Source organism: Phacochoerus africanus, chromosome 12 (assembly GCF_016906955.1).
Source record: "Phacochoerus africanus isolate WHEZ1 chromosome 12, ROS_Pafr_v1, whole genome shotgun sequence".
NCBI lineage: Eukaryota > Metazoa > Chordata > Mammalia > Artiodactyla > Suidae > Phacochoerus > Phacochoerus africanus.
Genome location: NC_062555.1, coordinates 34634683 through 34660010, shown reverse-complemented (window position 1 = coordinate 34660010; position 25328 = coordinate 34634683). Strand labels below are relative to the sequence as shown.

At 38.4% G+C, this 25328-nt stretch overlaps 1 protein-coding gene across 3 annotated transcripts in view; it reads left to right on the top strand.

Moving 5' to 3' along the window:
* The window catches only part of NAA35 (N-alpha-acetyltransferase 35, NatC auxiliary subunit), a 101523-nt gene that overhangs the window by 56747 nt on the left and 19448 nt on the right, over positions 1–25328 (top strand). For all 3 annotated transcript variants that reach the window (XM_047754798.1, XM_047754797.1, XM_047754796.1), the window contains exons 12-14: positions 13402–13580; positions 19663–19722; positions 24194–24300. In XM_047754798.1, coding sequence (XP_047610754.1) covers positions 13402–13580; positions 19663–19722; positions 24194–24300 — 346 coding nt within the window. The remainder of the gene's footprint in view (positions 1–13401; positions 13581–19662; positions 19723–24193; positions 24301–25328) is intronic.

The window sequence follows — 25328 nt, the reverse complement described above, 5'->3', positions numbered from 1 at the left end:
TGCGGGTTCGATCCCTGCCCTTGCTCAGTGGGTTGACGAACCAGCGTTGCCGTGAGCTGTGGTGTGGGTTGCAGACATGGCTCGGATCCCGCGTTGCTGTGGCTCTGGCTTAGGCCGGTGGCTGCAGCTCCGATTCAACCCCTGGCCTGGGAACCTCCATATGCCGCGGGAGCGGCCCAAGAAATGGCAAAAAGACCAAAAAAAAAAAAAAAAAAAAGACTTCCTTCCATGTGTATGAAAGTTATCCATGACCCAGATGTGAGTGGAATTTACTCAATCATAATGGTGCTGAACATTGATAATAACTGAAATTCAGATCTAACTATACTGGAAGTGAGAGCACAGAAGGGTGTTTATGCTTATAATGCAACTTCGTATTTTTTTTTTCTATCTCTCTCCTTTTGCACGTATCTCCGTTTGGAGATGGAGGAATAGGTCAGATAACATGTAAAACTGGGTCCTACTGTTACAGTGTTTGGCCACCTTTCTCCCCATCCCCAGTTATAAGGGTTTTTATTTTTTAAGAAATTGGGAGGATTGTTTCTCATATTCCTTGTGGTTTTCAGTTGATTGTAGACAAGCAAGCAGCAAGCAGCAGAGACATCTTTACCATCTAAAAACCTTAAGTCCTCTAGAGTACACATACCCCTTACCTGTGTGAGAATGTGTATTTATTTTCTATGAGAAGAACTGTTTTCATTAAAAGAGTAAACCCATCTCTGGTTCCTGGCACTAACGTATCATGGCACATGCCTCCTTATCAGTGGTGATTATAAATGAAGCCAGCCGCCACCTCTCCTGTACACTGCCGGACCAGCAAATGACATCAGCTGGGTTGAGGGCACATAATTTCAGCCCTCAGGAGGGAAAAGGTGCAATATTACCAGAAAGTTTACCATCGGATTTCTAAATTACATTTTAAGCTACTTTTCATTCACACTATTTTAGCTTCTTTGACTCAGTCATAAATGCATGCCACTCAAGAATCAGCTGAATAAGGTTTTCATTAAATCTAACAATCTTCTGCCCACCCTTTCCTCCTAATTCCATTATTTCTCTCTTCCCAGAGTTAATCTCTTCCACTTCCACGTAATTCTTTCTTTTGGTATTTACCAAATAACAAGCTTATAGTTCTACTTACTTCCTATTTTTTCACTGTGACCCAGTTTTATATCTTTGCCAGCTGTCTCTTAAGTAACACTCAGACAAATATTTTAAATTTTCAAGAACTCTTTTGGGAAATATTTTTCCTGTGATGTTTTCCAGGTGGGGGTGGGGCAAAGATTAGAATCATAAATAAAATTCAGTTTAGTGTGACATAAATGGAAAAGCTTTGGTAAAAAGAATAGGCAGTGAATATTAAATCTATTTTGTCATTGAACTACAGTTAAAACAGCTGTGGAAGTTGATTTCACTAAATATAAGTGTCATGAGCCTTGGCAGTATAAAAGTAATCATATACTAAAAGTCAGGAGGCAGAGTTCCTGTTGGTGGCTTGGGATTAGGGACCTGACATTGTCTCTCTGAAGATATGGGTTCAGTCCCTGGCCTGGTGATCCCCTGTTGCTGAAGCTACAGTGTAGGTGTCAAAGATGCAGTTCAGATCCAGTGTTGCCATGGTTGTGGCATAGGCCTCAGCTACAGCTCACGTTCAACCCTAGCCCAGGAACTTCCATGTGCCCCAGTGCAGCCCTAAAAAAAAGTCAAGGGGCAAAGGGAAAACAAAGACTGATTTTCTTCTTCCCTCCTTCCCTCCCTCCCTTCTTCCTTTCTTCTCCAAAGATATTGGTTAGAGTTGATAAATCTGTAAAGGTAAAAGTACATTTTAGCACATAAAGGTAACTGATGATAGTGGAGATAACAATTCAGATTTGGTGAACAAAGCGAAGTAGAGGGAGGTCTTGACCTAATCATTGTTTGTCATGGGTAAGGAAATTAATAGATAAGTGAAGATATAGAACCTTAGAGATATTAATAAACTTAGAGCTATAAAATTAATAAAACTTCTCAATTACCAGAAGATATTCCAAAGTAAATTCTAGTGAAAGATAAAATCATTTCAAAAGGAAGTATATATTTCCTGTTAAATGGGAGTAAAACTAAGAACTGGTTGTAGTTCTAATTCCTTCTATGCTTAAAAAAAAAAAAAAAAAAAATTTAGTCTTTACCCATGAGATAGGTCTGAGCAAGAGGGGCAGCCTCTACTAGAGCTGGATGTTGGAGCTGGGCACAGATTAGAACAGTATTTGAGTAGGGAGCAGGGGTGGCGCTGTTAAAAAAAAATGAAGCTGATAGACTTGCTTGACACAGCATTGCCACAAACCTTCAGTTTGTTTAAAAATAGAAAAGCAGTATCTGCGAAGCACAGTAAAGCAAAGCACACTGAAATGAGATATGCCTGTAATAGGAGTGTGAAGGGAGCATCTGTGAAGCAGTGGACCTAGAACAAAATTTTGGAGCTAAGTGGCTTGAGGAGGGCATCATCATGAAGGGCACCCTGGCTAGATTCATTACTTCCCAAGTGAGGTGAGAGGGCTGTCTACACAGCCGAGCAACTGGGCTTGGAGTACCTGAGCCTAAGCCACGAAGTGGGAAGGTAACGCAGTTGGCACAACCTGGTACTGTGTGTCAGGAGCCTAACTGGGGTGAGGATAGTGTATCTGGGAGAGCAACCCAGTGCCTGGTGCTTTAGAGCCTAAAAGCAGGCATGTGGGAGCACAGGCAGGTTGAGTTGGGCATACCCATGCGAATGTAGCCTGGCATGGGGTGTTAGAACTTGAGACAGTTTTCATAGAGGCAGCTCTGTGCAGGGCTGTTGGAGACTGTGCAGGGTAAAGAGGGCATCTATTTGCAGAGGTGGCCTAATGCTGGATGTCAGATCCTTAGCATGTTGAAAGGTGCCCAGGTGCCGAGTATCAAATTACAAGTGGGATGAAGAGGACATCCTTACAGCTTACCATAGAACGGCAGAGCCTAAGAAGTAAGAAGATCGTGTCTGAGTGGAAAGGTGGCTCTGAGTGGGGAGGAGCAGCTCAAGCAGGTTGGGGAAGGCAATTTGTACGGAAAGAGGTCTTGTTATGGGGTTTCAGAGCTTAGATGGGATGAGGAGGCCTCTCTGCAAAAGGATAGCCAAACAGGGGAGGTAGGAGCCCAAACAGTGTTGGACACAGTGGCTTGGCATGTCAGAACCCAAGTAAGATAAGAGCACATCTGTATGGGGAGTGGGTGTCAGTGATAGGAGATTGTAATATGGCTGCATGATAGCCCCAACGTTATCAAGGTCCTAGCTATCAAAATTTTTACCTTATTTCGGGAAAGAGGGTCTTTCTAGATGTGCTTAAGTAAGAATCTTTCCATGAGGTGATAATCTTGGATTATCTGAATGGGCCCTAAATACCATCCTAAGTGTTCTCCTTAAAAGAGAGACAGAAGGAGATGGACATACACAGAAGAGGAGAAGGTGGTGTGATGACAGAGAAATCAGCATGAGGCACTTCTAAGCCAAGAAATTCCAACAGCCACAAGAAACTGGAAGAGGCAAGGCACAGATTTTCCCTTAGAGGTTTGAGGAGTGCAGCCCTGCCAATGCCTTAATTTCAGCTAAGTGAAACTGGGGTTAAACTTCTGACCTCCAGAACTGTGAGAGAATAAATATCTGTCTTAAAACACCCAATTTGTGGTAATTTGTTAGAGCAGACCTAGAAACTAATACAAAGGCTGATTGCATACAGTAGAACTGATCATGTATATAAATGTATTGAGAATTGTGCCTTGCCACTTTTCTCAGACTTAAACAGCTAACTTAAACCAGTTTCTAGAGTAGGAGATAACTAATGTTGGGTTGAAATTAAAGATATTGCTGTAAGTTCATAGTTATATATAGGTCAATGTAGAAATAAATGTACACATAAATATGCACATGTTTGTACACGTGCATGTATGTAAACATATTTGTATGTCATAAAGCAGTGAGCATACGTACATCTAGATCTTGCTTCCCGAAGACTATTGTCTAGTAAAAGGAACTGGGCTTGTGAGTTGACCAAGATGGAAGCTCGTAAATGCTCCTTCCTCCCATGAACATACCAAATGGATAGCTATACACGGAGCATTTCCCTCTAAAAGAAACCCAGAAACTAGTTCACCAACTTATACACATTGGACAGTTGAGGAAATAGCCACATCAAAAGGAGCAGGAAAGGCTAAGATTCATTTGTCATAAAACCCCAGCCCTAACTAAGCAGTATAGAGTTGGGAGAGAACTCCCAACTCTCAGGTTCTATCTGAGGAGTGAAGCTTTTGGACCGTACATCTAGCACCCCAACTTTCGGTGCCTTCCGTTGGAATAGTCTTGCAAAACAGCTCTGAAAGCCATTGGGGCTTGTGTTCACAAGACCTATAAGACTCTGGCAACCAAAGGAGCAATTCCTAATGGGAATGCAGTCCCATTAGGCTGTCCCCACAGGGATCAGCTCAGAGGAAGTAGGAAAAATTGTCCATCTCCCAGTCTTTCCTTGAAGGAGGTTTATCTTGCTGTGGCACAATGAGTTAATCCAACTTCAGTGGCTCAGGTTGCTACAGAGGCGCGGGTTCAATCTCTGGCCCAGGAACTTCCATATGGCATAGGGGCAGCCATTTAAAAAAAAAAAAAAAGAAGAAGAAGAAAGAAAGGTTATCAGTATATTGTGAAAGGTGGTATCTGAGGGTCATGTTTCTAATTTAGCAGACACTTAGAGGCTGGCTGCAGTCCTTCCCAGAGGCCAGGAAAGCCAGAGAACACCTTGCTTGGCTTCTCTTTCCAACCCATTCCAAATCACCAGTATCTAACTAGAAAGAACTTAGACACATTCACACCCCAGCTTTTGTGGCTGCTTCCTGAAGCATGGGACCCAGATCCCTTGGCTATGATGATAGCCAAAGAGGCTTCCATTCATGCATCCCAGAAGACTACCAAAGAAACATTCCTCAAGTTCTACCCTCCAGGGCTTAGCATATAGGGAGCAAGCAAAATTTCCCATCTTCCAGTCTTCCCCTGAAATAGATTTATCTCTGTACTTTGAAAGATGCTGGAGTTCCCATTGTGGCTGAGCAGGTTAAGAATCCAACTAGTGTCTAAGGATGCGGGTTCAATCCCTGGCCTTCCTCAGTGGGTTAAAGGATCCGGTGTTGCCATGAGCTGTGGTGTAGCTCACAGGTGCAGCTCAGATCTGGTATTGATGTGACATAGGTTGGTAGCTGCAGCTCCAATTCAACCCTTAGTCTCAGAACTTTCATATGCCATGGCTGCAACTCTAAAAAGAAAAAAGAAAAAAAAAAGAAAAGATGCTCCCTGCATGCTAGGCTTCTAATTTAGCAGGGAACTAGAGTCCACCTGAGATCTCCCCAGAGACAGGGGAAGCCAGCAGGTATCTCTCACCCACCTTTTCCCTTTAGCTCATTCAGTAATAAACCCCAGTTGATAGTGTCTCCCAAGAAGGAGCTTGTACACACATCTGATGCTGACCCTCTTGCAGGTGCCATCCAAAGGATGAGTCCCCAGATCATCTGGTTCTAATAGTCAATGAGTCTTGCATTCAGTGATCTTACAGGGCTTTATCAAACAGTTGTTTTGTTTGTTTCATCTTTTTAGGGTCACACATGTGGCATATGGAAGTTGCAACCTACACCACAGCCCACAGCAACGCCAGATCCTTAACCCACTGAGTTGAGGCCAGGGGATGAATCCGAGTCCTCATGGATGCTAGTCGGGTTCTTTAAGCACTGAGCCACAATGGGAACTCCTTAATTCCAATATTTTCGTACTGGTTTTCTGTCTGGATGATTGAAAGTGGGATGTTTTAGTCTCCTAGTATTATTGTATTGCTATGCCTCTTTTTAGAGCTCTTAACTTTTGCAATTACATATTTAGTTGTTCCTTTCTTGGATGCTTAAATATTCATGATTTTTATATCCTTGGGATTAATTTACTGCTTTATTACATAATAATTCTCTTTGTCTTTTGTTGTAGCCTATGACTCAAAGTCTGTTTTGTCTGGTGTTAACTTAAGCTACCCCAAACCTATTTTGGTTTCCATTGGGATGCTTTTTCAATTAATGCTTTTTCTAGCTTTATTCACAATAGCCAAGGTAAGAAAACAACCTAAGTGTCCATTGATGGATGAATGGATTAAGAAAATACAATATATACAATGGAATATTAACCAGCTTTAAAACAGAAGGAAATCCTGTCATTTGTAACAACATGAATGAACCTGGAGGGCATTGTGCTGAGTGAAATAAACCTGACAGAGAAAAACAAATACTGCTTGCTATCACTTATATGTGGAATTTTGTTCAAAAAGTTGAACTCATAGGAACAGAGAATAGAAAAATGGTTTCGGAGGCTGAGGGAAAAAGAGAAGTTGGTAAAGAAATAACAAATTTTCGGTTAGAAGCTGAAGAAGGTTTGAAGATTTAATGTATAAAATGGTGACTATAGTTGGTAACAGTGAATTGTATAATTGAAATTTGCCAGAAGAGTAGAACTTAAAATGTTCTCATGAAAGGAAAAAAAAAAAAAAATACATGAGGTGATGGATGTGTTAACTCTGGGAGGAATCCTTTCAAAATATGTGGATGTATCAAATGATCACATTGTACATTTTAAATATCTTATAATTTTACTGTCAATTGTACCTCAAGAAAACTGGGGAAAAAAGAAAAAAAGGAGCTAACACTTACTGGAAGAATGCGTGATTCCAGGGCTAGGGCAGAGAAAGAGCAAGATGAGCCTGGAACATCTAATTATCTGGAAGTGAGTAAATATTCAAAGAATGATGGGACAGGTCAGTTAAACACAGCAAACAGCGTGAAGGGGCATTCGCACAGTCCCAGCTGGGGACAACTTGAACATGGAAATAAATAATTCTCATAGATCGTAACCAGTTGAATAAAAGAAGAAGCCATGTTTGCATACTGATATAAATAAATGAATTAATGAATGAACAGTTTGATAATGATCATATTTAGGTGTCCTTCCCCTGCCCCCCCCCCACCAAATTTATTAACTACAGAGGGGAAAGGAGTTCCATGGTGAAGAAGCCTGTCAAACACCAACTTAATCAAGTGATCAAGGTTTACCAGTAGTGAGTCAGATCTCCACTTTGTTGATGAGGTGCAATGAGAAAAATATGACATCACTTCTGTCATCGTCCAAAGATTAATAATTTGAATCTAACCACAAAGAAATAAGAAACGGCATTGAAGGGCAATATGTAGAGTTATCCACGTATTAGTCTTCAGAGTTGTCATGGTCATAGAAGTTAAGGAAAGACTGAAGAACTGCTCCAGGTTGAAGGCAACTAAGACACAGTGAAGTGAAATGCCACTTGTGATTCTGATGTAGACATGAAGCATGTTCCTGGTACAATTGTGCAGAACTTGAGTAAGGTCAGAGTATTAGATGATAGTAATCTAATGGTCATTGTTACTTTACTAACACAGATTACTGTATCATGGTTTTAAGTGCATCTTTATAGGAATAACACTTTCATATTTGATTCATTATGGACTACACATGCAGCTTTACTTGAAGTATGAGATTGTTTCAGAAGAAAAAAAATTCGCCTTAAAAAATAATGAAAGATGGGAGATAGCGTGTATAATAGGTTGATGTTTTTGTTTAAGAAAGTAATATGGAGTTCCCGTTGTGGCGCGCTAGTTAATGAATCCGACTAGGAACCATGAGGTTGCGGGTTCGCCCTTGCTCAGTGGGTTAAGTATCTGGTGTTGCCGAGAGCTGTGGTGTAGGTCACAGATGCGGCACGGATCCCGCGTTGCTGTGGCTGTGGTGTAGGCCAGTGGCTACAGCTCCAATTAGACCCCTAGCCTGGGAACCTCCATATACCGCAGAAGCGGCCCAAGAAATGGCAAAAAAAGACCAAAAAAAAAAGAAAGTAATATATGTAAATGGGCAGGCAACAGTGTATCCATACAATGAAATACAATGTAATAGAAAAGAATGAATGTTAATACACACAACATAATAGATAAATCCTTGAAACATGCTGAAAGAAGTCAGATATAAAAGAGTACACTTTGTGTGACTTTTTTTTTTTAATAGAAATAGGAACAACTGATTTATTCATGGAGAAAACGGTTCCGTGGTTGCTGAGCATGGGGTGATTTGCTGGGAAGGGTTACAGGGACCTTTTAGGGATGTGAAAATGTTGTATGTGTTGAGGTGGAAGTGGTTATATGGTTGTATGTATCCTTCAGAGCAATGAGCTATAAACTTAATATTTGCATTGTATAGTATGTGTGTTATATACCTCAGTAAATGGAAAATAAAGGAGATATATATATATATATAAACAACCACACATGGAAGAATCTTACAGGAGTGGTTAGTTCTCAGAGTAACTAGGGCTCCCAAGTCAGCAGCTTTGCTTTCATTTATATAACCTTTTGCATTTGTTTTTGTTTATTTGTTTGTTTTTTAGGGCTGCACCCTCAGCATATTGATGTTCCTAGGCTAGGGGTCGAATCGGAGCTGCAGTTGCTGGCCACAGCCATAGCCACAACAATGCAGGATCCAAGCCACATCTGTTCATGGCAATGCTGGATCCTTAACCCCTGAGCGAGGCCAGGGATCAAACCCACATCCTCATGGATCCTAGTCAGGTTCATTACTGCTGAACCACGATGGGAACTCTATTGTTGCATTTGAAACTTTTTTTTAGTATTCTATGGATACCTGTTTAGAAATACTAAAAAATTCAAAATATGTAGATGGGATTATGTTACTAATTAATATGCTTTTTTTTTTTTTTTTTTGCTTTTTTGCCTTCTGGGGTCGTACTTGCAGAACATGGAACTCCCTAGGCTAGGGGTCTAATTGGAGCTGTAGCTGCCGGCCTACACCACAGCCCCAGCAACACCAGATCCAAGCTGCGTCTATGACCTACACCACAGCTCACAGCAACACCAGATTCTTAACCCACTGAGTGAGGCCAGGGATCGAACCTGCAACTTCATGGTTCCTAGTCGGATTCGTTTCTACTGCACCACATGATCTCCAATATGCGTATTATTGATTAGGATAGACTATTCATTAAGGCCATGCCTTTTGAGTTTACCAGTTGTGGTTTAATGCCTTTTTGTAACTTTTCTATTTTGTTGAAATATGCCACTTTAGCCATTTTTAAATGTACAAATCAGTGGCATCAAGTACATTCACATTGTTGTGCAGCTGTCACCACTGTCCACATCCAGAACATTTCGTCCTCCCTAACTGAAACTCTGTACATGTTAACTAACTCCCCGTTTCCTCCTCCTTCAGTCCCAGACAACCACCCTTCTACTTTCTGTCTCTAGGAATATGATGATTATGGGTACCTCATATAAGCAGGGTCAAGCAATGTATTTGTCCTTTTGGTCTGGCTTATTTCATGTAGCCTACTTTAATGTTTTATATTGTCAGAGGAAATCAAGTAGCCAAGAAGTGCAGTATAATTCAACAAAATCTCAGCAGCTTCTGCATTGTCTTTTAGAATTCCTTCCAACTTCAGGGCACCTAAAACTTATTTCAAAAGTGAAACTGTGGAGGTCCCATTGTGTCTGAGCAGGTTAAGAACCCAGCATAGTGTCCATTAGGACATTGGTTTGATCCCCGGCCTTGCTCAGTGGGTTAAAGATCCAGCATTACCACAAACTGTGGTGTAGGTCGCAGATATGGCTTAGATCTGGTATTGCCATGGCTGTGGTGTAGGCCAGCAGCTCTGGTTTGACCCCCAGCCTGGGGTCAAATTTCTATATGCTGCAGGCACACTGTAAAAAAAAAGAAAAAGAAAAAGGGTTTTAATGTAACTTGGGAGAAATGCTCTCTTTTGACTTACGCATTTCCAGATCTTTAATTTTGGCATCTAATTAATTTTAGAATAACTTAATAAGTTAAAGCATACTGTTACTGTAAATCTTTTATCCAAAGACCTTATGCTATTTGTAATTTTCTGCTGTTGATAATGAAAACTAGTTATCTAGCAAGAACTTTAGTAACTAAAACACCAAACCAATGTGCCATAGTGTTTTGAAAATAGTGTTATACTTTATTATAAATACTCTTAAGAGTACTAGTATGAAGGGAAAATCATCTTATTTGTCATAACGTATTAAACATTTTATGTATTATGAAGTATTTCAACTGGAAAACACGATAGTTTTTGTATACCTACTGACATAAAATCAGAAGAGGGTCTAGGAGTTGTTTTGTCTGATCTATATGTAGTTTAATTCAAGAAATCTTTATTGGAGTTCCTGTCGTGGCTCAGTGGAAATGAATCTGACTAGGAACCATGAGGTTGCGGGTTCGATCCCTGGCTTCACTCAGTGGGTTAAGGATCTGGTGTTGCTGTGGCTGTGGTGTAGGCCAGTGGCTGTAGCTCCAGTTAGAACCCCTAGCCTGGGAACCTCCATATGCCATGGGTGCGGCCCTAAAAAAGCCAATAAATAAATAAATAAATAAATCTTTATTGTGCACAGCACATGATGGGTAGAAAGTGATATGAATTAGCTTCTTTTCTGGCTCATTTATTAAGAACTATTCAGGTTATTTTAACATAAGACAGTCTGAGGTAGATTGTGTGATAGAGATCTATGAAGTTTCATGGGAAAATGTTAAGAGCTGTTTATTATGGGAGGGGTTTGGGCGTGGTAAAGCTTCCTTCAACTTTTCGTAGTTTATGTTTCCATGAAATCAAATGCAAGCTCCTGCCTGGCTTTTATTCCCTGTCCTGCTCTTCTATATCCTGAATAACGACTTTGATCTCTTATTATGTCTCATTTTTATGCTCCTTTCTAGTTAGGCAAGTTACCATGTCTTGTATAGAATTTTGGTTACAAAATTCTTATGCATGAGACTCATCAACAGCTGAAACTTAAAAATAGCTACTAGGAACTGCTGTAACTGTTAACCATTAAGAAGGACTATGCCCAGAAAAACGTAGGGGAAAAGTTTAAATGTGTGCAGAGAGTAGAGAAGTGTACAGATAACTTCTAACTTTATTCTTAGTGATCTTAGGGATTTCGTCCCTACTCTTTAATATGCATCTGTTTTTACTTCCTAGTTCAGAGAAGTTATGACGGAAAATTTTAGTTCCCTAAGGGGAAAAGGAGCCATATTATCTGTCCTCCAGGTTTTTGATATGCTTGAAATTCCTTGTCCTGACTTAAATTTTGTCTTTTGACTAACTTACCGTTTAAGTCTTTCCTTAAACTTCATTTCTCCGAAGTCTTTCCTCTCATTTTTACATGAATTAGATGCTCCTGTTACGTCCTGAGCTTATCCTCACTGAAAACATCAGCTGTAAAGCACAGCTGAGTTAGTTTCACTAGTAAATATTGTTTTATATTGTACTATTTTGTTTGTATAAAATTGAATATAGAATATATTGTATTTGTTATCCATTTCCCATAAATATTTACTTTTTTCCCTTGTAATATAAATTTTAATGAGTAGCTGTTATCTATCTTCTGTCTATGGGTTAAAGCTTAAAAACAAATGTATTAAGAATAAAAGAGTGTTCCTGAGTAATAACTTTAGATGAATATCAGAATACTTTGAGAGAAAGCAAGTGTGATATACTATTTAAGTGCTGGATTCTGTGTATTTATCAATTAAGCCCAAAATGTATTCATGTTGTTGTAAAGAAGCTCCTTTACAGCATCATTACTGCTTCTACCTTAGTTCTAAATGAAGTATTGTAAATCAGAAATTCAAACTATTGTGGTGGTGGCAGTCTTTCATTTTATTATGAGCATGCATATCTTGTCTTTCAGCAAACATGTATCCAATGCCTGTTATGAGCCAGGCATTTGGTATTTGGGATCCAACCCTTTTCTTGCTTTCGAAAGAACTCAGAGGGACAAATGATGTAATCCCACACAGACAGTGTGGTAGTATGTATTCACAGGACTAGGGGGACCAAGGATGAGAGATAATTCAAGCTATATCAAGTCTTCCCAGGCTAAGAACAAAGGGGTAGGTACTGCAGGTAGAATAGTTTGTGTATTATAAGTAAAGAGTCCTTAAAAAACATGATATTTGTAAGTCATTATGCTTGCTTATAACTTAACAGTACTTGGGGAATAGTATTAAAAGATAATGTTCAGGAGTTCCTGTCGTGGCGCAGTGGTTAACGAATCCGACTAGGAACCATGAGGTTGCGGGTTCAATCCCTGCCCTTGCTCAATGGGTTAACGATCCAGCGTTGCCGTGAGCTGTGGTGTAGGTTGCAGACGCGGCTCGGATCCCGCGTTGCTGTGGCTGTGGCGTAGGCCAGTGGCTACAGCTCCGATTGGACCCCTAGCCTGGGAACCTCCATATGCCGTGGGAGCGGCCCAAGAAATAGCAAAACAAAAAAAAAGACAAAAAAAGATAATGTTCAGAAAAAGGTAAGATACAGATATAAAATGAAAATGTGTTAAGGATTTTGGTAAACTCATTCAGTGACAACCAAATAGGAAAGTTTTAAACCATATATGGGGTAGTGGAATATTGAAATAAGTTATAAGTGGAGGCAAAATTTTCTTGTATAGAGTGTAGAGGAAGTCAGTTGAATCTCTACCAGACAGAACAGAATATCATGTTTATCAGTTATCTGCAGTTTCTAGATTTGTAAAGTAAGCTCCCTTAGAATCAGTCTGACAGTGCATTGTTTTCCATTGCAGTACCCCCTTTTTTTTTTTTCCTGTAAGCAGCAGGATATTTCAAGTTGAGAAATACTTAGTTTGGAGCTTTGTGCTAGTGTGAAAGTGAGATCACCAGAGGACAGAATGGGAGGGAGGAACTCACCTTTAGGTCTCTTGTGATATGTTATTTTCATTATGAATTTCTGGAATTACCTCTGAGTGCCAAGTGCCTCCCAGACCCATGAGGATGTTTTGGGGACTATTCTCCTCTGCTGCTTTACATTATTATGCAGTTGAATTAGAATTGATTCTGCAGTTGAGTAATTGAAGGAAAAACAAGCCTATGTTTGTGTTTCCATTTGAAACCTTCCTTCACAATCTCATGGTTAGTACAGCATTGTCCTTTTATTCATTTATTTGTTTCTTTGTTTATTTTGAGAGAATATGTTAACCCTGTTTTATCCCATTCTTGGCTTGGAGTTAATTTTGAACTAGAACCCTATCTCTGTCACCACTACCACCACCATGAGGGAGGAAGTATAATTTTATGTTATTAAATCCACTTATCTCATTTAAAAAATGCATGTGTGTAGATATATAAATTGTAAATTATAAAATCCATTTACAGAATTTGTGATCAGAGTATAGTTTCAAACTGCCCTTTTTTATATTTAGTAGTATTTGAGGTTTAAAATTCATAGAAAGGTTGAAAATGTGTTTTTCTTTTCTTTTTAGATCATCCAATTATGATGGGTTTTGAGCCTCTTGTTAACCAGAGACTACTTCCACCCACCTTCCCTCGATATGCAAAAATAATTAAAAGAGAAGAAATGGTCAACTATTTTGCAAGATTAATAGATAGAATAAAAACTGTCTGTGAGGTGGTCAATTTGACAAATTTACATTGTATCCTGGTAAGTATCTCTATTCTGGAATATAACTTTGATTTAGCAGCAGGGGAATAGTTTATTACTTTTTAGAGACTGACTGTCCCAATGGTAAATAATACTGTTCACCTGTTTTCTGTGCTATCTAGAGAATTAAGGTGGGGCGTGTGAGTGTGTTATGTGTATTTTCAGTATTTAATCCTCATAAGGATTTTATATAGTCCATTCTAGAGATTAAGAAACTAAAGTTTGGAGACGTTAGATAATTCACCCAAGTTATACAAATGGGGATTTGAATCCTCGATTCTGTCTTCAGAACCTTTTATATAAGTAAATGTGTTTGTTCATGCATGTGCGCATATATATATATATATATATATATATATATATATAAATGCGTATGTATATATATATGCGCATATGTGTAAATATTTTTCCATGCAAAAATTGGATTCATGGTGTTTGGCAACTTGCTTTTTTTATCACTAATCTCTGTATCATGGACATCTTCTCATGTCAACAGATACACATATTTTAATGGCTACATCATGTTTCACTGTAAGAATATACCACAGATTTTGTTAGGCCACTCATACTGAATTACACCTGGATCATTTTCACTGTTTTATAATACTAAGATGAACATCTTTGTAGGTAAATCTTCATATCATGCACTTCTTTATTACCCCTTTAGATATACTAAGATGAACATCTTTGTAGTTAAATCTTTATATCTTGCACTTCTTTATTACCCCTTTACATAAGTTGATAAACAGTGAAATTACTGGGTAAAAAAAAGTATGTAAATTTTGATGTTGGCATATTTTGGATTAATCTTTCTTATGAGTTAACATATAGAAAAATAAGGTTTATTGGAATATTAAACTCATATAAAACTCAGAAAGTTTTGTTAATTGGTAAGACTGTGATATATATTACAATTAGGAATGTAGAAAATATGCAAAATAATGCTATTATTTAGACATAAGTATACTAATTTATTTTGCATGACTACACATAGGTATACATTTGACTACTGTTCCCCCGTAGTGTTGAGGGACAAAATTTCTAGCCCCATGTCATTTCCTGGGTGAAGTCCTTGTTGGTTTCAGGTTGCTTCTGCACCTGTGTTCCTTGAGATGACAGATTGTCTCGTTTACATTCCTGGAATTTAGCAGCAGCCTCTGGGGTATAATTTATGGTCAATAAAAATTTGTGCTTCTGTTATGCTCTTTCTTAGAGTAACTTTCTTAGAGTAATCTTTCCACTAGTGCTTTGCATTAAAAGCCAGCTTCTTTGTTCCTTAATGAAATTTTCATTGATTTATGCCTTTATTACCTGCTGTTGTGTTTCCTTTTTTTTTTTTTTTAGTAGTTTTTCCTTATTCTTTTATAAGAATTATAGAATATTAAGGTTGGAAAAGATCATAGATATAAACCAGTTCATTTTCAGTTTATTGTACAGTTAAACTAAGGGGTTTTATAGCAAAATCGGATGATTAGTTAGTGTCATATCTGGAATTAGAAAAGTGATCTTATTCTGCTGCCACATCTACTTTTCTAATCCTTAATTGATATATGAATATATATATATATATATTCATGTTCACTAGATTAATTGTAGGATTTTAGAAAAGGAAAGCAATGTGAATTGTAATAAGGTATAATGCAGTGGTTGGAGTTTGATAGTGTGGCAAAAGGTTATGTATGGCCTTGTCGGGGTAAATGCATAATGGCACACCATAATAGAGCTGGGGGAGCCAGGGCTGGACCTCTGTCACTGGACATGAAGGTGGCATAGCAATAGAAGAATTTCTGTCTCTGAAAGACTTGAGTCAGAGTTGTAGTTAGGGAGTGCAACAAGGGCCAAGAGCAGAGAAGAAGATTAAATGGAGGGCAAGGGAACAAACAGTCTGAGGGGTCTGCATAGGAAACCAGTTATGTCTAGGATAAAGTGCCAGATTCTAGAGAGTTCTGTTACATAACAGTAAGATAAAAATAAATATCCAACAAGAAACTGGGAAAGGACATGAGGATACCCTTTTTTTTTTTTTTTTTTGGTCTTTTTGTCTTTTCTAGGGCTGCACCCACGGCATATGGAGATTCCCAGGCTAGGGGTCTAATAGGAGCTGTAGCTGCTGGCCTACACCACAGCCACAGCAATGCCAGATCCAAGCTGTGTCTGTGACCTATATACCACAGCTCACGGCAACGCTGGATCCCTCCCCACTGAGCAAGGCCAGGGATCGAACCCACAACCTCATGCTTCCTAATCAGATTCATTTCCACTGTGCCACAATGGGAACTATGGATACACATTTTTTAAAAATTACCTTACTTGGAGTTCCCGTCGTGGCGCAGTGGTTAACGAATCCGACTAGGAACCATGAGGTTGCGGGTTTGGTCCCTGCCCTTGCTCAGTGGGTTAATGATCCGGCATTGCCGTGAGCTGTGGTGTAGGTTGCAGACGCGGCTCGGATCCCGAGTTGCTGTGGCTCTGGCATAGGCCGGTGGCTGCAGCTCCGATTCGACCCCTAGCCTGGGAACCTCTATATGCCGCGGGAGCAGCCCAAAGAAATAGCAAAAAGACAAAACAAACAAACAAACAAACAAACAAAGTTACCTTACTAATAATTAAAGAAATCCAATTTATAGCAAATGGGTTTAAAAGTATAGTAATATTTAATGTTGATAAAAGGAAATAGTCATTCTCCTATACTCAGTGGCTACCTTTCTCAAAAGTCTCAAAAATGTGTATACTAGGGCCTAGGAACTCTCTTTCTAGACATTTAGAATAAGAATGTAATCTGACATATGTGCACAGATATACTAAAAAGGTGTTTATTAATTATCCTTTGTAACGTTAAATATCTGGTAACAGTTTAATTGCTCAGTGGAGACAAGTGATACATATGAAATATATGTCACACGGCCATTAAAAAGTAAAAAATATTGACATGAGGAGTATTGACATTAGGAAATGTCTATGAACTTTAAAGTTTAAAAAAAAATTTTTTTTTTGGTCTTTTTAAGGCTGCACCCACTGCATATGGAGGTTCCCAGGTTAGGGGTCTGATGGGAGCTGCAGCTGCTGGCCTGTGCCACAGTCACAGCAACGCCAGATCTTTGCCACATCTGCGACCTACACCACAGCTCACGGCAACAATGGATCCAAGGATTGAACCTGTGTCCTCATGGATCCTAGTCAGATTCATTTCCATTGAGCCATGACAGGAACTCATAAAATTATCTTTTAAATGTATTGTTGCATACAGAAAAGATTATCAGAGACAAAGCCAAAATTATCCAAATTCTTTTTTAAAAGATTAGAGTAACAAATACAAAAATATTATGACTCTTTTTGGCCACACCCACAGCGTTACTGGGCCAGGAATCGAATCTGAGCCACAGCTGCGGCAATGCCAGATCCTTAAACCACTGTGCCACAGCAGGGACTCCTATGATTATTTTTAAACAGTGGGATGCTATGTGCCTGTTTATTTTTTGGCATTTTTCTACATTTTCAAAGTTTTTGGTGTTTTGCATATGGGGGAAAAAAACAATGGTAAGGGGGAGGGTTGTGGGTTATGACATTAGTAAAAGAAGACTCATAGATTAAGTACCCAAAAGATGATACTTTTGATGTCTGTGAGTAATTAGGGTAAAACCTAGTTTAAATGATGTAGATAATGGATTTTATAGAATATATCCTGTTAAGGGTGTATACTAGCAATAAGAAATTGCAAGTATATGTACATTCATCAATTCAGCCAACATGCTTTTTTGCAAGAGGCATTGTGCTATGGCTAGTATACAGTGATGAGCAAAAGCGCATTATCCATGTTGTTATGGGGCTTACAGTGTAGTGTAAGATAGAAATTGATCAAATAATCCTAAAAATACTTATAAAATTATAAATCAGTGGTAGTTCCCATGGTGACACAGCAGTAACGAACCCTGCTAGTATCCATGAAGACACGGTTTTGATCCCTGGCCTTGCTCAGTGGGTTAAGGATTTGGCGTTGCCATGAGCTGTGGTGTAGGTCACAGATATAGCTTGGATCTGGAGTTGCTGTGACTGTGGCCAGAAGACCAACAGCTGCAGCTCCAACTCAACTCCTAGCCTGGGAACTTCCATTTGCTGCTGGTGCAGCCCTAAAAAAAAAAAAAAAAAAAGGAATTATAAATCAATGTAAGTAGTATGAAGGAAAGGAACTAGAACACATAGCATATAATGAAGGAACTGACCTAGATGATCAAAGAAGTCTTTCTTAAAGCATTGAAGGTAAAGTGAAGATCTGACAGGTAAACATTCATTTGGGAGAGTTACAGGGTCAGGTCCAGGTCCAGGAAGCTGAGCGCTCCTCCATGTGATGGGAAAGAACATGATACATTTGAGAAACTGAAAAAAAAGTAACAGAATGGAGCACAAAGTGATGGGGATAGGGGTTTGTTGAGCAGAAAGTTAGACAGGCCAGGCAAAGTCCTTTAAGCCACATTAAGGATTTCAGTCAGTGTCACAGAGCAAAGGGAAACCATTGGATCCCATGTAAGATCAGTATGGGTTGGACAGTGATGTAATTGGATTAAGAATTTGCAAACATGTACTGCATTATAGAGAAAAGATGGGAAGGGGCCAACGTAAGCACACGGAGATAGATAGGAGACTATTACTGCAGTCCAAAGGAAAGAAGATGGTAACTTGAATGGTAGGGAGATAATGAGGTTGTCGGCGTTGGACCTGTGTATGAGCTAAAATTGATGGATTAAATATGGGGCATGAAAGAGCTCTCAGAAAGGTCTCTAGGCTTCTGCCTTGCAAGTCCACGTGCACATTTGGTGCTGTTCATTAAAGGGGGGAAATTCTCAAACAACCTTTGAGAATCAAATGAGGGTCCAAGTGAAGTAGAGTTTGAGATTCCTTTAAAATATTTAAGTAGAGATACTGAATAGGTACTACCTATATGGATAGAGTTTGGAGGTCTGTCCTTAAGAGTTACAATGTTAGAATTGTTACTGAATAGATAGTAATTGAAACATAAGTGTTTATGCTTCAAAATGTATGAGGAAAAAAGTATATAGATTAAGAAAAGAGAATAGTCTGGAACTAAACTTTGAAAGCTGCAGAACAAATTGAGAAGTGGTCAAAGAGGGAGAAACATGAAAGTCATTTAAAAGGTTTTTCAAGAAGGAAGTCATGCTGCTGAGAAAAAGATGATTAAGATACAGAACCAGTACCAATTGGAATTCTTAATGGGGGACAGGTATGACTAGGGCAGGGAGCCAGGCTTTGTCTTGAAGATGCATGAGAGCTGAATTGAGACAGTGAGAGCCACCTCCTCACAAGGTTTGGCTGAGAAGGCAGCAGTTGAAAGAGGAATGTGGGATCATCATCTTCTCTTCTTTTTAAAGATGAAACTTGACTGTTTAAATGAAAATGGGAACGATCTGGTGAGAGGAAGAATTTTAATATCTAGGAGAGCAAAGGATGGATAATTGACAGTGTGTAATGGTTGTGGAAAAGCCAGAAGGAATGGAGTCCTTGATAAAAGAGGAGGAGATCTGTTGTTGAAGCAGGCAAGGGAAGGGTCTCGGTACAGATGTGGGTCCCGTTAGAGGTTTAGAGGCTGAAGTTGAGGGATTTCCTGTGACTTTAGTTATTTTAACTTTCTTTGTAATGTGAAATAGAGGAGAATCTCTCTCTGGTGGAAAATACTTTGAGAAGTATGTACAAAGTGTAAAAATTAATTGTGAAAAAAGCGAATGTGAATTCAGTTATCCTGGTTACTTGGTAGTCATTTCTGTGAAGTAGGAAGTAAACCTGTCATTAGTAAGTTATTATTGATACTATTATTTTCATGATATACAAATTTAATATTGGCATCCACATAGTACTATTATTGGTCAGCTTGTTGAAAAAAAATTAGGCCCTAAAATTATCCATGGTTCCATTCATACAATTAGACAGTCCTTGTATAAATTATCTTTAGCTATTTGTCATATTTTTAACTCTAGTAGTGTATTCACAGAAGTTCTAGTAAAATTTATATTCCTAAACATTTTCAGTTTTTATTTAATCTGATAATGTCATTCTTTTTTCTGTGCATCAGGATTTTTTCTGTGAATTTAGTGAACAATCACCTTGTGTTCTTTCACGATCTCTATTACAAGTAAGTTCCACTTAGTATTAACATATTTCTTTAAATATCAAATAATGTGTATTGACATTGTTTTATTGATTAATGGAACAAAAGGGTAGATACTTTTAAAGGATATTCTGCAGTTAGCGTTATATTTTTGTAATAGAAATATTGACTTAAAGTATTAAGACATTCATCAAGATCATATTTGGGGCCATAAAACCTTAATAATTAAAAAAGTTAAAATCATATAAAGTGTGTTCTCTCTTTTTGGGGTTAAATTAGTAATCAGTAATAGAGTATCTGGAAAAGCCCCCAAATATTTGGAAATTAATACACTTCTGAAGAACCCGTGGCTTAAAGAGGAAATACTGAGGTAAATTAGAAAATGTTTTCAACTGAATGAAAATGAATATTTAACATCAGAATTTAAGTTACAATTAATCAGTGTTTAGAAGGAAATTTATAGTATTAATGTTTATATGAAAAAAGGAATGTCTGAAATTATAATTTAAGCTTCTACTTTAAAAAAGAAAAAAGAACAAAGCAAACTAGAAACAAGCAAAAGGAAATAACCAAGATAAAAGCAGAAATGAGTAAAATAGGAAAGAGAAAATCATTACAGCCACAAGCTGCTTCTAACCAGACAGAACGAAAAATAAGAGAAGATACAGATGAATGTAATATCAGGAATTATTACAGACCCAACACAAATTCAAAGGATTCATGGTAGTAGTCTTAACAACTGTATGTACATAAATTCAAAAATTTAAATGAAATGGACCAATTCTGTGAGAGACACTACCAGAACCTACTCAAGGAGAAATAGATAACTTGCGTAGTCCTATATCTATCAAGGAAACTGTATTCATAGTTAAAAGCCTTCCAGTGAAACTCCAGGCTAATTCTATACAATCTCTTCCAGAAAATAGAAGAGGCAAAAACACTCATTATGTGAGGCCCGTATTACCTCAGTACCAAAACCAGAGATTTCAAACTTAGAAAACTATAGGAGTTCCCACTGTGGTACAGCAGGTTAAGGAGCCTGTGTTGTTTCTGCTGCAGCTCCAGCTCAATCCCTGGCCCAGGAATTTCCACGTGCCACAGGTGTGGCCAAGACAAACAACAACAACAACAAAAAACCCAAAACTATAAATCCATATCCTTTATGATTATCAAATCCTGCTGTATATAAGAAAAGAGAATACATCATGACCAAATGGATTTTAACCCCAGAATGCAAGGCTTGTTCAATGTTTGAAGTGTTATTTACCCTACAGTCTAAAGTCTCAATAGATTGAGTAAAACCATTTGACATAACCAATGTCCATTCATGATTAAAAAAAAAAAAAAAAACTCTCAGCAAAACTAGGAATGGAAGGGAACTTCCTTAACTTGATAAAGGGGATGTACAAAAAACCTACAGCTAATATCATACTTGATAATGAAAGATTAAATTCTTTCCTCCTGGAGTTTCCATCGTGGCACAGTGGTTAACGAATCCGACTAGGAACCATGAGGTTGCGGGTTCGATCCCTGCCCTTGCTCAGTGGGTCAAGGATCTGGTGTTGCCGTGAGCTGTGGTATAGGTTGCAGACGCGGCTCGGATCCCGTGTTGCTGTGGCGTAGGCCAGTGACTACAGCTCCAATTCGACCCCTAGCCTGGGAATCTCCATATGCCGCAGAAGTGGCCCTAAAAAAGGCAAAGAGACAAAAAGAAAAAAAAAATTCTTTCCTCCTACGATTGGGAAAAAAGTATGTATGTCCACTCTCATCACTCCACTCTTATACAGCATAGTACTGGAAATCTGTGCCAAAGAAAAAAGGCTGGAAAAGAAATAAAAGGCATACAGTTGAGAAAGGAAGAAAGAATTTTTTTTTTTATAGGTAGCATAAATTTCTATGTAGAGTACCAAGGGATCTGCAGAAGTTCCTAGACCTGATGGATGAGTTTAACAAGGTCACAGGGTATTAGGCCAGTATACGAAATGAGCAATACAATGACCAATGCAAATCAAAAAATCTAAAATAGTGCACAATAACATAAAGAATGAAATACTTAGGTATAAGTGTAGTACCTGTTTGTAGAACCTCTAAGCTGAAAAACTACAAAATTTTAATTAAAGACATCAAAGAGGACTTAAATAAATGGAGAGATATAGCTTGTTTTTGGATTGGAAGAATTGCTTTTTTTTTTTCATCTTTTGGCTATTTCTTGGGCTGCTCCCATGGCATATGGAGGTTCCCAGGGTAGGGGTCGAATCAGACCTGCAGCCGCCAGCCACAGCCACAACAATGCGGGAATCCGAGCCATGTCTGCAACCTACACCACAGCTCACGGCAACACCGGATCCTTAACCCACTGAGTAAGGCCAGGGATCGAACCTGCAACCTCATGGTTCCTAGTCAGATTTGTTAACTGCTGAGCCATGACAAGAACTCCAAGAATTGCTATTTTATTAAGATGTTAATTCTCCCCTAAATTGATGTATTTAGATTCAAAGCAATTGCAAAATTATAGCAAATTTTTTTAGATGTCTACAAAGCTGCCTCTCAAATTTATATGGAAAGGCAAAATAGAACTAGTATAGCCAAAACAATTTTGAAAAAAAAAAAAAGAACAAAGTTGAGAAACTCAACATTACCAGACTATAAGACAGGCAAAATGAAGTACACAAGGATTAGTGGAACCAAGGGAAAACTCTGGAGAAGTTCTATTCTTTAATTAGTCCTTTATTATATGGTATAATATGTGAAACTATAAAACTTTTGGAAGAAAGGATAGGAGAATATCTTTGTGACCTGTGGAAGGTAGAGAATTCTTATATCTGACATCAAAAGCACAATCACAAAAAAAAAAAAAATGCCCATTTGATAAATTTGGAACTTTAATTATGTAGAAGACATTATTAAGAAAATGAGGAGTTCCCGTCGTGGCGCAGTGGTTAACAAATCCGACTAGGAACCATGAGGTTGCGGGTTCGGTCCCTGCCCTTGCTCAGTGGGTTAAGGATCCGGCATTGCCGTGAGCTGTGGTGTAGGTTGCAGACTTGGCTCGGATCCCGAGTTGCTGTGGCTCTGGTGTAGGCCGGTGGCTATAGCTCCGATTAGACCCCTAGCCTGGGAATCTCCATATGCCGCGGGAGCGGCCCAAAGAAATAGCAAAAAAAAGAAAATGAGAAGAAATTCTCAGTAAGGGAAAATATTTGCAGATTATGTCTGACCGAGAACTTGAATCTAGAACGTATGAAGAACTCTATAAACATAGTAAGAAAATAGACACCTTAGTGTTTTAAATGGGTGGGGGAAGAAAAACATTTCGTTTTTTTTTTTTTTCTTTTTATGGCGGCACCTGCGGCATGTGGACGTTCCCAAGCTAGGGGTCGGATTGGAGCTTCAGCTACACGACCACACCATAGCCACAACAATGCAGGATCCAACCACATCTGGGACCTACACTGCCAAAAAAAACATTTCAGCATGAAAAGATATTCAGCATTATTAGGGTTAGGGAAGTGCAAATTAAAACTGCAATGGAATATTATTATTCACCTATCAGAATATTTTTAAAATAAGAAAAAGGACAGGAAAACTGAAAATTTGATCAAGCACTGGAGAAGATTCATTACCAATAGGAATTTGAGGTGCTCTACCCACTTTGGAATGTGATGGCAGACTTTTATAAAAACAAATGCACAGATCTTACTGTTGTTTGTTCACCTAAGTGGATTATCACATTCTCCTAGAAATCTGGATGCATGCGAATGTTTAAAGCTGTTTGGTTCATGGGCATCAAAAACTGGAAACAACCCAAATGTGTTAGGAAATCAAGTAAGGTATATATTGTATAGTAAATATTAAAATACATGGAGATTTTTTTTAAGGGAAGAAAATTAAATGTGAATTATTATTAACATATTTTAAAAATTGATTATTTTAAATATATTTTTCCCAACTTCAGAAGGTTTGTGTTCCCATGTTTTATAAAGGTTAACCCGCTTAATATTTATAATCATTAAATATTTCATAATTTATGAAATCCTTGTATATTAGCTCATTTGGCATATTCAGACTGATCAGTTCATTTTCACTAGTTCAGCAATACTACTCTTGGTCTGAAAGATTTTTTTTTTTTTTTTTGGTCTGTGCCTGTGGAGTTCCTGGGCCAGGGCTCAAACCCACAGCAGTGATGTAATCCACAGTAGTGACAATGCCTGTTCCTTAACCACTAGGCCACCAGGGAACTCCAACCTGAGAGATTTTTTTTTCTGCACATTTTTTGTCCTCTTGCATAATAATACACCCTCAATGAAGTTAATAGGTAGTACCCTTTGTGGAGGCAGTGATTTATAAACATTTCCCACCAACTATTTGTATTTTAATCTCTTTTGTATTCTGTGGCATTTATAAGAAGTATGCTCATGTCACAGTAATGACAACTGGATGTGCCGTATGTCAAGATTGTGACAGTGTTAGTAATATGTATAACATTTATTTTAAGACCACTTTCCTGGTGGATAACAAAAAGGTCTTTGGAACCCATCTCATGCAAGACATGGTGAAAGATGCACTCCGGTCTTTTGTCAGTCCTCCGGTGCTCTCCCCAAAGTAAGTATTATATTTTATAGCCTGTGTATTTCTTAAAAGCCCAAATTCTCTGTGCTCCTTTGTAGCAAAGACATAAAAACTGTTGGAATCAAGTCTCCATATTAAAAATAATTCAATCATGTTAAAATTAACTGATTTCTGCTACATATTATTTGGATTGAAATTGAGGTTTTTGTGAAGTTGATATTAGGTGTATGAGAAAAGCTTACATCGAGTTATCAGAAATTCAGCAAGTTGTATTGACCCTTACTGTGTACAAAGCACTCTGCTAAGTAGGCACTTTGGGAAATAGTTATAAAAAGCAAGATAAGATTTCTTCTCAATAATGTGAGTCTAAATAGAAGATGCGGATAATTGGTCCTTAAATTATATTCTGGAAATATAGTTATTTGGGAATATTCCCCCAAAATGTGCCACCATAAAAAGCTGGAAAGGATTGTTTGACATTTCTGATGTGGAAGGAAGAAAGGAATTATTCCTTAGGAAAGAAACCAGCATGTGAGAAGACATGGTATATGAAATTATATATTTTAAGAATAGATATGGTTCATTGTTCAATTTTTGTACCTTTGGTTGGTTTTCCAGAAGCTGACCCTGAGACAAAGATTCATGTAAATGTAATTTAGAAAGTAATTCCAGGGAAACTCACAGGGTTGTGGGCAAGTGGGACATGGAAAGGAAGAAAGCCACATGTCTTCACAGAAGATTAACTTTGTTCAGTCCTTTCAGGGAGCCCTAGAGATTATACCTCAGAGTTGACAAGCTATCCCTTGTTAGGGACAAGGGAGCTTAAGAATGTGCACATCTGGCAGTTAAAGATTGCCCCTGGGGAGACATCCTCTGTGTTGGTTACATTTCTAGTTTTATTCACAGTAAAAGGCAAAATGCTTATTAAGTGAGCCTCTGAGCCCCATGTGCTCTGGGCTAGACTTTCCTGATGCTGTTCCCAAAGATTAGGTTCTTGTCTCAAAGAAGAAGTTCAGAAACGAGATGGTAATTAAGAGAGAAAAGTGAGGATCTATTTAAGT